Source organism: Seriola aureovittata, chromosome 9 (genome assembly GCF_021018895.1).
Source record: "Seriola aureovittata isolate HTS-2021-v1 ecotype China chromosome 9, ASM2101889v1, whole genome shotgun sequence".
Classification (NCBI taxonomy): domain Eukaryota; kingdom Metazoa; phylum Chordata; class Actinopteri; order Carangiformes; family Carangidae; genus Seriola; species Seriola aureovittata.
In genome coordinates this window covers 14,233,645-14,246,058 of record NC_079372.1, presented here as the reverse complement: position 1 = coordinate 14,246,058, position 12,414 = coordinate 14,233,645, and the positions used below count along the sequence as shown (strand labels likewise).

The 12,414-nt window shown below is 37.9% G+C and overlaps 2 protein-coding genes across 2 annotated transcripts; both read left to right on the top strand.

Annotated features, from left to right (window-relative positions):
- Positions 1 to 1,782: 1,782 nt before the first annotated feature.
- On the top strand, positions 1,783 to 6,507 carry LOC130175499 (glucose-induced degradation protein 8-B homolog). Its single transcript, XM_056386028.1, has 5 exons — positions 1,783 to 1,972; positions 2,289 to 2,416; positions 3,049 to 3,245; positions 3,607 to 3,804; positions 4,257 to 6,507. The coding sequence occupies exons 2-5, from the start codon at positions 2,296 to 2,298 to the stop codon at positions 4,428 to 4,430; spliced, it is 690 nt and encodes a 229-aa protein (XP_056242003.1). The 5' UTR covers positions 1,783 to 1,972; positions 2,289 to 2,295; the 3' UTR covers positions 4,431 to 6,507.
- LOC130175500 (solute carrier family 17 member 9-like) lies at positions 6,157 to 12,168 on the top strand. Its single transcript, XM_056386029.1, has 13 exons — positions 6,157 to 6,281; positions 7,024 to 7,221; positions 7,341 to 7,480; positions 7,833 to 7,932; positions 8,024 to 8,148; positions 9,097 to 9,187; positions 9,308 to 9,404; positions 9,521 to 9,608; positions 9,700 to 9,734; positions 10,128 to 10,249; positions 11,132 to 11,187; positions 11,310 to 11,339; positions 11,489 to 12,168. Exons 1-13 carry the CDS (start codon positions 6,157 to 6,159, stop codon positions 11,656 to 11,658), a joined length of 1,377 nt encoding a protein of 458 aa, XP_056242004.1. The 3' UTR covers positions 11,659 to 12,168.
- The last annotated feature ends 246 nt before the right edge of the window (positions 12,169 to 12,414 follow it).

Here is a 12,414-nt window from a genome sequence, read left to right as displayed (position 1 = left end):
TAACGGTCTCATGATTTACATTTCTTTTTTTTTACTTTAACTGGGCAGATGGCCCAACCCTAAAACCATAACTTTATGTCTGAGTCTAATCTTTCAGCTGTTGTCAAACATCTGACTTTCCCTTGGTGAGAGGGACAATCTACTGACTGGGGTGTCATGCCTGGATAATCCCCAACGAAAGCAGGGCAGATGCCTGGGGCCTATAAACTGTCCATGGCAGTCCGTGACACTGTCTTGTCTATTGAAGCACCTTAACCAGATTTTGGTCCCAGACCCTGACAGAGCCCCAGTTCTAGAAACATACAGAGAACTATTAATACAACACCGCAAAGGTCACCACAGCCATAGCAGCCATTTTTAATGTTATTAGTTCCACCTGGGGTTTTCCTGCTATATCAAGTGTCTGCAATGAAAAAGGCCTATTCATGTAATGTAATTCATGGAGCACTTAGATGAAATCCCACCTCTACAAATGACCACATAGCTAAGAAACCCTCATACCATAATTCCCATACTCTCTCAAATACACACTCAGTGAACACACAGTATGTAGTATTTATTTTAAGTCCCTCTTTTGCATTCTTTAAGATCACTACCTTTTATTTAACAGCATATTTAAGTATCATTAGATTCAGAGAACAGTTGCAATATAGCCTACACTCCCTGGCACATTGATTACCTTTTGTTTAAGACCTTTATTTATGAAAAAATCTTTTCTAAACTGAACCATACCATAGTTGCCATGCACAGATACTGCAGACAAGATTAATTTAAAATCGACTGTCTAGTCTGGCAATAGGGTTGGAACCAACAGTTCTGTGCCTCAGGTTTTCCGCCTGTCAGTTATGTTAGTTTGTTGTAATAGAAAATAACTTAAAAAATCTAAATACTGAAGGTATCAAAACTAGATTCCACACAAGGCCTCTCTACAAGACAGGGAAACAAGATTAGTTAATAATAGGGATAGGATAATCAATCCCCAAAATATCAATACTACCAAAACAAAGTCTTGTTTTGAGTATCAATATTAGCATCACTTCCTGGGCACATGAACGCTCTTTTAAGTGCCACCATATTTGCATCTCTGCTGCTGCTCTGTGCATGTATGCTGTGATCACTTCTTTAGTTCAGAAATAATTAATATTTTTTATTTAGCATTGAAACTGCATGAGAACAGTAAAAAGAAATGTTTGTCATGTTAATGTTTTGTAAATTTTATATGGTAAGATATATGCAAAAGTATCCTAACAAATATTGACATATTTGTATTTGTTACATAACAGTACATTAGTTGTTTTTAATATCAGTATATGGCTGATCCTGGACCTGGTATAAATTGGTATTGGATTGAAACCAGATTTGTGGTATTTGCCCACCCCTAGCTAATAATGCAGGGCACCCCTCACTAGACTATATTGGATTTTAGTGGTGCAAATTCCCAAACAAATTTACAAGTAGTCAACGTCCCAAAACACAACAGGTATGCAGTGAATCTGGGGGTTTGGGGTCCTCTGGGATGTGAAGAAGGCCATAGCATATCATTCCTCCTCCTCATTAAACCATTCAGTGCTTCCTCATCTCATGTCATGTGTGGAAGCATCTGCATTTGTTATATTTTTCCCACCTATTTTATTCAGTTATTTCCCTTCACTTGCTGATAAACATATATATAAATAAACATATATATTTCAGATTTAAACATTTCACTTCACTGACTCTGACTGTTCCTCGGCAACCGTGACATCACTCTGCCCACCAATCGAAGAGCTCGCAGGACCGTCGTTCCTATCGCGAGGTTATCACGTTAGCTCGGTTAGTTAGCTAGCCGCGAAAAGCTTAGTAGTGTACCCTCATTTTACAGGTTTTTTTTTTAAATTATTGTGAAAACACAGAGGGGACTGCGCATTGCTGTTTGATTACTGTCTTCTCCCGCCTGCGAGAAAGAATAATCGCCGGACCTTGTGTTTGCACGGTAGGTTGTGTAAACGCACACAGTCTGCTAACTAGCCAGGAGGAAATGGGGTTTGTTTTGGAAGCGTCGGGCAATTTCTACATTATTTTTAGTGACGCCAACAAGCGTTCAAACGCTATTTAAGCACAATAATACAGTGGCTTTCATGTTGTTATTAATTGTTGTAAGTAGCGTATGTATTTTCTATTTGTGTTCAAATGTTAATACCTGTCTGCACGGTTGTAACGTTTCTGTTCATGTAGGTACAAACTGTGACCGAGCCGTGTCAGTCTTGCTCACGTTTTGCTGTATTACCAATGGATTTATTACTTTTCAGCATCCCAATGATGAGTTATGCTGAAAAGCCAGAGGACATCACAAAAGAAGAGTGGATGGACAAACTGAACAATGTTCACATACAGAGGGCGGACATGAATCGGCTCATTATGAATTACCTGGTGACAGGTGAGGCATCCACCCTGAGGACAATAATTGTGAGCTGAAATGCAACTTGTACACATCAGGATACATCACTCTTAACTAGGGCTGCAGCTAACAATTATTAGCATTATCGGTTAATCGGCCATTTATTTTCTCGAATAATAAATTTGTCTTTAAAATGCCAGAATAATGTGGAAAACGTCTCTCAACAGTTTCCTGAAGCCGAGGCAATGCCTTGAGATTGCCTGTTGACAGAACAGGCCAAAATATGTTGAATTTTCTACCAGACAAAGAAAAACAGCAAATCCTCACAAATGACAAGCTTGAACTGGGGAATGTTTGACATTTTTTACTTAAAAAACGACTCAGTTAATCAGTTCCACACTATATACTCTTAGTGACAAGGATCCAAAACTCTTCACGTGAAAATAAAAAGCCAGAAAATCCTGACCAGTGTCCATCACTTGAACTCACTTTATTAAGACAATGTTTCAGTGCTCAGACCATCAGGAATCAGAGGAGTGAAATGTTTTAATGAAATGAATTTAGTCACTGAGTTAATTGATTATCAAATTAATCAACTAATCGTTGCAGCTCTAATCTTAAAAATCATCTATTTCTTTACGTCTGTTTGTGCCTGTTTCACATGTATTTAGAAGGATTTAAGGAGGCAGCGGAGAAGTTTCGGATGGAGTCTGGTATCGAGCCAAGTGTGGACCTGGACTCTTTGGATGAAAGGATAAAGATTAGAGAGATGATACTGAAGGGACAGATACAGGAAGCTATTGCACTCATCAACAGCCTACACCCAGAGCTGCTCGACACCAATCGATACTTGTATTTTCATCTGCAGGTACCTTTGCACAAAGCATTGCAATAGCCATCAGTAGTTCTGATCACAGTATGTGCCTCTGTGAACTGGAGACTGTTTGGTGTCATGTTAGTGGCAGACAGAAGATGTTAGCCTGAGATTTATCGGGGGTGAATTTCACAGACGAATGTAAAAGAAGACATCCTTATTTAGCAGCGGTGAGAATAAGGCACAGCGACAGTATTAAGGTGTATTGTTGAAGTGTAACCCCTTCCATCTGCTGTTGGTAAAAACCAAGGGTGTTATCTTTCCTGGTTAAATAGGAAAATATTTTGATGCTAGATAAAGTCTGATAAAGGCTAAGCTTCAATCTTCATTATGTGTTGTTTTATTCTCATTACAGCAGCAACATTTGATTGAGTTAATCAGGCTAAGGGAGACTGAGTCAGCACTGGAGTTTGCCCAGACACAGCTGGCCGAGCAGGGGGAGGAGAGCCGAGAGTGTCTGACAGAGATGGAGAGGACACTAGCCCTTCTGGCCTTTGACAACCCAGAGGAGTCACCCTTTGGAGACCTGCTCAACATGATGCAGCGGCAAAAGGTCAGAATGAATTGTTTTTATTCACTTCAAAACAGGAAATCTTTTGTCATTTTTGCTTGAAAAATTACTTCAACAATGAATTGATTATCAAAATAGTTGCTTTTGAATTTATGTTAAAATCTCATCATCCGTTTTTCTTTCATACCAAAAACAAATAGCACCACTTGAAAGTGGAACAGGCTTTTTCAGGCTGTTTAGTCTGCACCAGAGTTCAGTTGCAAACTTTCACAAAAGCCTAAATGAACCAAACTAAACGGGCAAACACACTTGAGTTTGTTTGAACTGAACCAAACACATTAAGTGTGAAAGCACCCTCAGAACACCTGGAACCAGGATACTGAATTCAAAAAGTCTTCATGTAAGCATTAAGAACACGGTGAATGCAGGCGATAAGTAATTGTACAATAAATGTGTTTATTTGATTTTACTGCAACACATCTCTTGATGCACAGGTGTGGAGTGAGGTGAACCAAGCTGTGCTGGACTATGAAAACAGGGAGTCGACACCCAAATTGGCTAAACTGTTGAAGTTACTGCTGTGGGCACAGAATGAGCTGGACCAGAAGAAGGTGAAATATCCCAAAATGACTGACCTTAGCACGGGCACCATCGAGGACCCCAAGTGAACATAACAGAAAAGAACAACCACCTTCCACGTCTCCTTAATTTATGATCAGTCAGTGACTGTGTGACAACCAGGTAACATATATGTATAAACAAATTCTACGTTGTTTTTTCATGTTTCATTCATGAGAAGTAAGACTTAACTCATTGTGCAAACTGTAAATTGCTGTATTTGCAAAGTGACAGAAATTATTTAGTTTAAATACTGATCCTGGATTTTTAGAAAGGTCTTGGACACAACAAAATTAAAATCGCTGTTTTATATTTTGTCTTTCTAAAGCCTAAGCCAGTTGTATTATTTATTGTGACCTCTTTTTCCCACCGAGATGTTATTTTGCCAAGAAGAGAGTTGATGGTATATATATAGATGGTTCAAACTTTAAAACAGCAGATATACAATTACCCTTTTTAATGAAGATATGTTAAGATTGAGATGACACACTAATCTTAATTAAATTAAAATCGAAATTTCTTACACAAAATGTGAATATTTTTCAATGAAATGGAAAGATACACTTTTAATGTAATATAATTTTAATTAATATAATATTTTACAGTTTTATTTAGTATGATGTTTGAAAATTTCCTATAAAATCAACCATTTGCTTTCTACACCTTGAAATTTGATTGTACCTTTACAGTATGTCTATGGAATGAACTGCCTTGTAAAATGATCGTTTCGCATGTGTGCTTGAGGAGGTGAAATACGGCCTGACTGACAGGTTGAAATCAGAGATGGCGTTCTTACTGAGTGGAGCCCCCAGCATGTTCCAAATGGTCGTGTTTGGTTTTATGTTGTAGGGGGCTGAGGTCATGATAATCTTCTGCCATTCTCAGTGATGGAGGCAGGATTTATACGCTGCTCCAGGAATAAATGAGGGGGCTGTTATGGCTGTTTTCTGGTTTAAACTCTCATATTTAATGAAATGATTTTGTTCATTGGCTTTGTTTTAATAATTAATAACAATGATCAAAAGCATTGAATTTTTGAATCTGAACTGGCCGCTCACAGAACCTGCTGTCCATTTTGCCACTTGCCAAACCATTAGTATTTTCACTTTAACTGCATGTAAGTGTATCCTTTTTTTTCAATGGGGAAAAGGCACTTTGTTCTTGTTTATTTTGTTTGGTTGGTTTACTTTTATAAAAAAAAAAACAAAAAAAAACAAACTTGCTGCTAGTCGTCCATTCTTAACTTCTTTTAAGGTTTTGTTATCTTTATAGACATTGGCTTTGACAAAACAATGAGACCCAGAGAGCTCACATCCCTTTTATTATTCAACATTTTTATGATCAGATTTGCAATTATTAAAATAAACAAAACTTTTGTGAACCATAAAAGAGCTGTTTTTCATTTTCTGCGTTGCGAGTGCATGAGTTCAAATTTGAAGGGAAAATCCACTGGTTAGAGAATTGTTACTCCAGTAAAGGTTGTTCAAGCTCTTTATTTTACTGTAAAAACCTGACGATGGATTTACAGTAAACCCGGGCGCTTGACACAACAAATGCGCCTCTGTCCTTTTGAAGGGAGGGAATGCAAATGTTATACCTAGAGAAACCACCAATCAGACCTCTGCTGTCAGTATTGCAAATCAAATCCATGTGGTCTGTTGAGTTTTGTTCCAACAAGTTTTACTTGTTTGGCCTGTCTGCCTGAGGAAATGAAGTATAGCTCTTCCACACCTCTCAGTGTGGGAGAGCTGCACAGATAACAGAGTTGCTCTCTGAATGGCTGACGAGCACACATCAGGAGACGCAAGGAATGGCTTCAATGGTTCTCTGTTGGATCTTGAGATTTACACAACCAATGAATCTACCAAAGAAGAGCCAGAAAACCAAACCCTGTGGCCCAGGTGAGACTGCAGAGCATTTAGATAAGACTAAGATACAATGTTATTTAATTTATACCCTGTTTTGCTGTTCTCGATAAACCTATTTCAAGTTGTGGCATTACATCTGAGCTAAATCACATTTAATGTTTTAAAAATGTGAAACAACACATTGCCTTCATATGTACTAGGCATGAGCAGAATGTAAACTGTTTGTTGACTGAAATAAATATTGTGGGCTACCTTGAAATGTGCTGTGCCTGCATGTAGAGCTGCTGCGAAGATTATTTGATGATAATATAGAAAATATATTATTTGGAGTAATTTTAAGAAAAAAATCCTCTGGTTCAAGCTTATTAAATGTGAATGATATGGTTTCCTCACTCTTTTGTAATAGTAAATTAAATATATTTGGATTTTGGACTGTTGGTCAGTCAAAAACATTTATTCGATCTCATTTTGGACTGAGAAATTGTGACATTTTTCAAAATTGAAATAATTGTCACTTGTAGCCCCACTTACATGTACATAAACTTCAAAGACAAATATTGCTGTACATTCTTTGCTTCTCTGGAACTATGATCATTTTTGAGCCGTGCCAGCAGCGTGAAAAGAATGAATCCTGCTGATAATGCAACTTCACAGAGCTGCTGGCATGGCTGTTGACTTGTGTGTGTTTACCAGACTGATACTTTGGTTACAGTTTTTACTAGATGCAGATTATGATCTTTGTCATTAAATAACAACTTCCCCTTCATGTTTATAGAACTCTGGCTCGAAAATGGATCCTGGTGCTGTTCATGGGCACCTGCCTCCTCTACTGTGCCAGGATGGCCATGCCGATCTGTGCCGTCTCAATGGCAGCCACTTTTCACTGGAGTAAGATCGATTCTGGGCTGGTTCTGGGTGGATTCTTCTGGGGTTACTGTTTCACGCAGATCCTGGGAGGACATGCCAGTGACAAGTAAGTAATTAAGCTGGTAAAACAGCCACGTTCATGGTATTCTACCTGTTGGGTTGGGTTCCTGTTTTGTTCATAGTTTCATGATGTAAGTTTCTTATAAATGACTGTTGTGGTTTCAGAGTGGGAGGAGAGCGTGTCCTGTTCATCTCTGCAGCCTCGTGGGCCCTGATCACAGCCGGTACTCCTCTTCTGGCCCAGCTCAGCTCTCACACCCTCGCTCTCATGACTATGGCCAGATTCCTTATGGGACTATTGCAGGGTGAGTACTGTACCAGTTACAGTATGGAAAGAAGCACAAGAAGATTTTGGAAAATATATGTGTTCACTTTCTTGCAAGAGTTACATGAGAAGACTGATACCACTCTCATGTCTGTACACTAAAGATGACACTACAGCCAGCAGTCAGTTAGCTTAGCCTTTCACCTTCTAACAAAGCCAGGCTACCTGTTTCCCCTTATTTCCCCTTGTTTCCAGTCTTTATGTTTACATATAGGTTCCAGACCTGCAGGAAATATACTATTGATCGACAATAGATTTTGTTGATAAATGTTGACTGAACTGTCCAGGCTCACAGAAATTACATGAATTCAGTGTCTCGTCATGTCTTATAGGTGTATTTTTCCCATCTTTGGCTAGCCTTTGCTCGCAGCGTGTAGTGGATGGGGAGCGAGGCTTTTTAATGAGCGCCATGCACAGCGGTAGCCATCTCGGGTATATTGCACACACACACACACACACACCCACCCACTGATAAACACACTATCTCTTGTGACACCTTTTTTGCTCTTGGTTACTGTTTCAGGACACTGCTAGCAGGTGGGATGGGATCCGTGATGCTGGACCGTTACGGATGGGAAAGTGTGTTCTATGGCATTGGTTTCCTCTCTGCACTGTGGGCGCTCGTTGTTTGGAAGTATTTATTAAAAGGTACAGTAACTACACTTGTCGTTCATGTACAGTACATAGGTTGTCACTTTGATAGCACTTTGGTCCAGACTGAAATGTCTTGACAGCTAGTGTCATGAATTTTTGTACAGGCATTCATGGTCCCCAGAGGACAAACAAACCCCCCACCCCCTCAACACTAAAGAATTATTTGTCAGTTGTCAAATGAGTTACAATCACAAGTTTGTTTCCATCAGATATGCCGAAGGCGACATGTAATGATAGCAACTCTTCTGGATAAAAGAACAGATATAAACTATACTTTTCCAAGAAACCGGAAATATGTTGCCATGGATTAAGTGAGTTAAACTGTGGGCTTCAACTTGAGCCCTGTTTTTTTTTTTTTTTTTTTTTACTCCATGTCTGTTAACATTTTGTAAAATTAAGTGTACTGAATTAGCTATTTTAAATTCTTGTTCCTTATGTACCATTGGAGGTACCTACTGACAACTATCACTGGATCACTGACTGAAGAGCTTCTTTTTTCTCTCATTTCTAAGAATTTATGGAAATTTATTTGCAATGGTGTTATCATGTCTGTGTGTTTAGGTTTGACTGAATCATGAGTCAGATATTTGACACAAAGACTGACACTGATGTGTTGTCTGACTTGAGTTTCAGATATTTTTGTTACAAAATGTGACTTTTGAATATTGACATTGAATGACTTGTTAAATTCTTCTTCATCTGATTGTTTTAATTCATGATATGTGAGTAAATCTAACCAGTCATATAAAACATGAGGAGCTCTCAGCCCCTTTTGTTTTGTCAAAGTAGCTCTCAGAGTAAAAACAGTTGGGGAACCTTGGCATAAAATGTCTTGTCAACTACTAGATCTTGTTTGTACTATGCTGCTAAATGATATCAACAGTGCCACAGTAAATCTTATGGTTTACAACAGTATAATATAATTTCCAATCTGTGGCTCAGGTGAAGTTACGTCTAAGCAGATGGAAAAAAGAAATGACACAAAGTGGAATTTGTCCCGGTGGCTGAGTCTCTTTAAGAAGTCGCCTGTCTGGTACAGCAACTGTTCTTTAATCATTCACTATTTACCAACACATAATTACGTGAATGTGTCTGCCTCACCCCATCCTCACTCCCATCTCTCTCTCTGTGTCGCTATCATCCTGTCTCTAAGGGCCATGGTCTTTGCTCACATGTGCATGTGCAGTACGTCCTACACCCTGCTCTCATGGTTGCCAACATACTTCAAAGAATCATTTCCACATGCCACGGTATTTGTTTTTGTTAAACCGCAGCCTATGTTGTATCGCCTTGACATCCTTGGCATTGTTTAAATTCCATCTCAAAACTGTTTTTTTTTTAACCATCAACTTGTCTATTCATGCAGGGATGGGTGTATAATGTAATTCCATGGCTAGCTGCGATTCCATCAGCGCTAGTTGGAGGATATGTTTCGGATTTTCTCATCAACCATGGTATTAAATAATGCTCATTATATTTTTTCATCATAGTATATTACAGCAGCCTTCAATTAAAAAGTGTTTACATCTTGTGTTTTCTTTGTAGGATATAGTATAGCATCTGTGAGAAAGATAATGCAGGTGAGTTGTGATTGTTCGTTTATCCAGTGTTGTATAAAGGGGAAAAAGGGAGAGAGAAGTGGAAGGTATGTTCTGACTAGCTACAGAAGTGTGAATTTTTTCAATTCTTCAAACATGTAATTACAAGTCTTGAAGCTACCCAAGGCTGAAAGATGTACTCGTACTGTACACTGTTAACATTATGTGTAAGTGTATGCCTTTGTAAAATCTACACAACACTGATACTAAGGTATAGGTTTCTATTGTATAACTGACCTACAGATTGGTTGTGAGGTTGAGCAGGTTGTGTTTTGAATTCTGGTTGTGTGGCTGCATTTTGTTTACATTCAGATTATGGACTTTGCCTTTGAATACCTTATTTGCATGTCTCTCCCTCCCCTTCTCCCTCCCCAGTTCATTGCCATGGGAGTGTCCAGTATATTTATTATGCTCCTATCTGGAGGAGCATTTACCTCATTTATCTCTGCAGTGGTTTATGTCTCTGCCGCTGTGGGTGCTTCCACCTTCACCAGCAGGTATGTTTGAGGATTCTCTCCATATGTTTGATAAACTGCTACATACGTACATATCTGGTTAAAATAAATGCAATAAAAACATATATCAGCAGATATAAAAAAAAACAGAAACAGACAATCTTGATGGAGATCACTTGGATTTGTTTTTGTTTTGGGTTTTTAAGAATTGTGACCAAGATGCACACAACAAGTGAGAGATTAAAATCTACTTGTCAGTGTTTTTAAATTGCATCAGACTTACTTTGGTAGACAGAAAAATAGCCAACAAATTGATTTTAAAAATTTAAATGGTACAAAAATTTACAGGGTTGCACAAATCAGGGGAGTGAAATTGTAAGCATAAAAATAAAGAGAGGTTGTTTTGTTGTATTTTGGATAAAAAAACAGCTCATAAATATATAGTTTAAGTTTTTTTAAAAACAAAATATTATTTCCTAAAACATGTGCATTTATTTATTATTAATACACATTTGGTGTACTAGTGTGATTATGACAGCAGAACAGTGGGATTCACTCAAAACAAACAACAGTGCTCATGCTCATGGTAATGAAGTAACATTTCAACTAGTGCAACAGTGTGGCTCAGTGATGTGTTTTTAATAGTTTCTGATCAACACTGAAGCTCTATGGCTCAGGGGAATCAGCTTGTTTATTAGGCTTTGGTTACACAGGCAATGATTGTTAGTAGAATCAATTTATTGTTGGTTTTGATGTTTTTATTCCCTTATTATTGACAATAAGAAAATATAGAGAATCACCAGGCTTTTCATTTAAATACAGCCACGTGTTTGGGTATAAATGCGTAAATTAGAGTTATCTGTGTTCAGTGTGCTGTAAACGTTGCAATTTCCTGTTTATGTGACAAGCTCCAATGTGTTTCAGTGGTGTGTCTGTGAATGTGCAGGATCTCACTCCATCATGTGCTGGTGCCCTCTATGGTGAGTCTGTAGCAGCCTACACTTCAGTTTAATAAAACTGCACTAATCTTTATATTTTTTAGTCATCATTTAGTAATTTTTGTCCATTTAATCATTTAATCAGTATTTCTTCTCTGCTACAGGTTTTATGAATATGTTGGGTGCCCTTATGGGTAAGTATTACGGATGTTTTTATTTATTTTTTGCAATATAGGGGAATGTCTATAGTTACGTACTTTTGTATCTGGAATTCAACAAATGAATTGTTGAACAACAGTATTGATCTCAAATGCCTCTCACATCATCCTTATGTGTTTCACAGGAGTGGTGTTGGTGTCCTTGTCAGGCTACCTGATTGAGGTCACCCTGTCATGGGCCACAGTGTTCTCCCTTATCAGTTTAGTAAATGCCACGGGTCTTGTGATCTTCCTCATATTTGGAGATGCTCAACGCGTCGACCTGGAAAATTATAGCCAGGTTATTGTGATTTGACCCAGACCTTTTGATGCAAATACCACTGTGTAAGTGATTTGTGAGATTGGATAGTACATTTAAATCTCCACCAATGGAGTCAGTCGCAAATTTGTCGTGTCATGTTTTGCTGAAACTGAATATACCAGTAAACACAGTACAGTGAAGTGTTTCTCAGGAATCACTGAAGTGCCATATGCTATTAAGTGTTTTCTTTGTCTTTGTTTTGACAAGGGAATCTGATTTTGCTGCTTCAGAAAACAACATGGAAACAGACTTCCTCTATTTGGAAATGAAGGAACTTGAATATTGCGGGCATGTTATTGTTCTTTTGTGTTTGATGTAAGTCACTCTGTATAACACTGTCAGCTAAATGGAAACTTAATTCTACAAATGTTTATAACAGTCTGAATATTTAATGTACAGAGTTTGATGTGAATGTGCACAATAATAATTACTTAATTTAAAATGAGCTGTTTACTGTTACTTCTAAAAACAATGGCACATAATAAAACACTTTTTTAACAAGTTTTCAAGTGTTGTCAATGTCACTTCTTTTATATCACTTCTGAGAGAATTATTTAAAATGCAAATATTGTCTTCCACCTGACAACAAAAGACCAGAGGGTTAATTCACTGTAAAATCATTTTAATGTGTCAGTGTTCCTCCATTCATTCAAAAAGAGAAAAAAAAATGTCCACATCAGCCCATTATTCCCACTCAACAAATGTGATGAGGAAGGTTTGTTAACTTTAGGTTGAACTGCTGAAACTCTA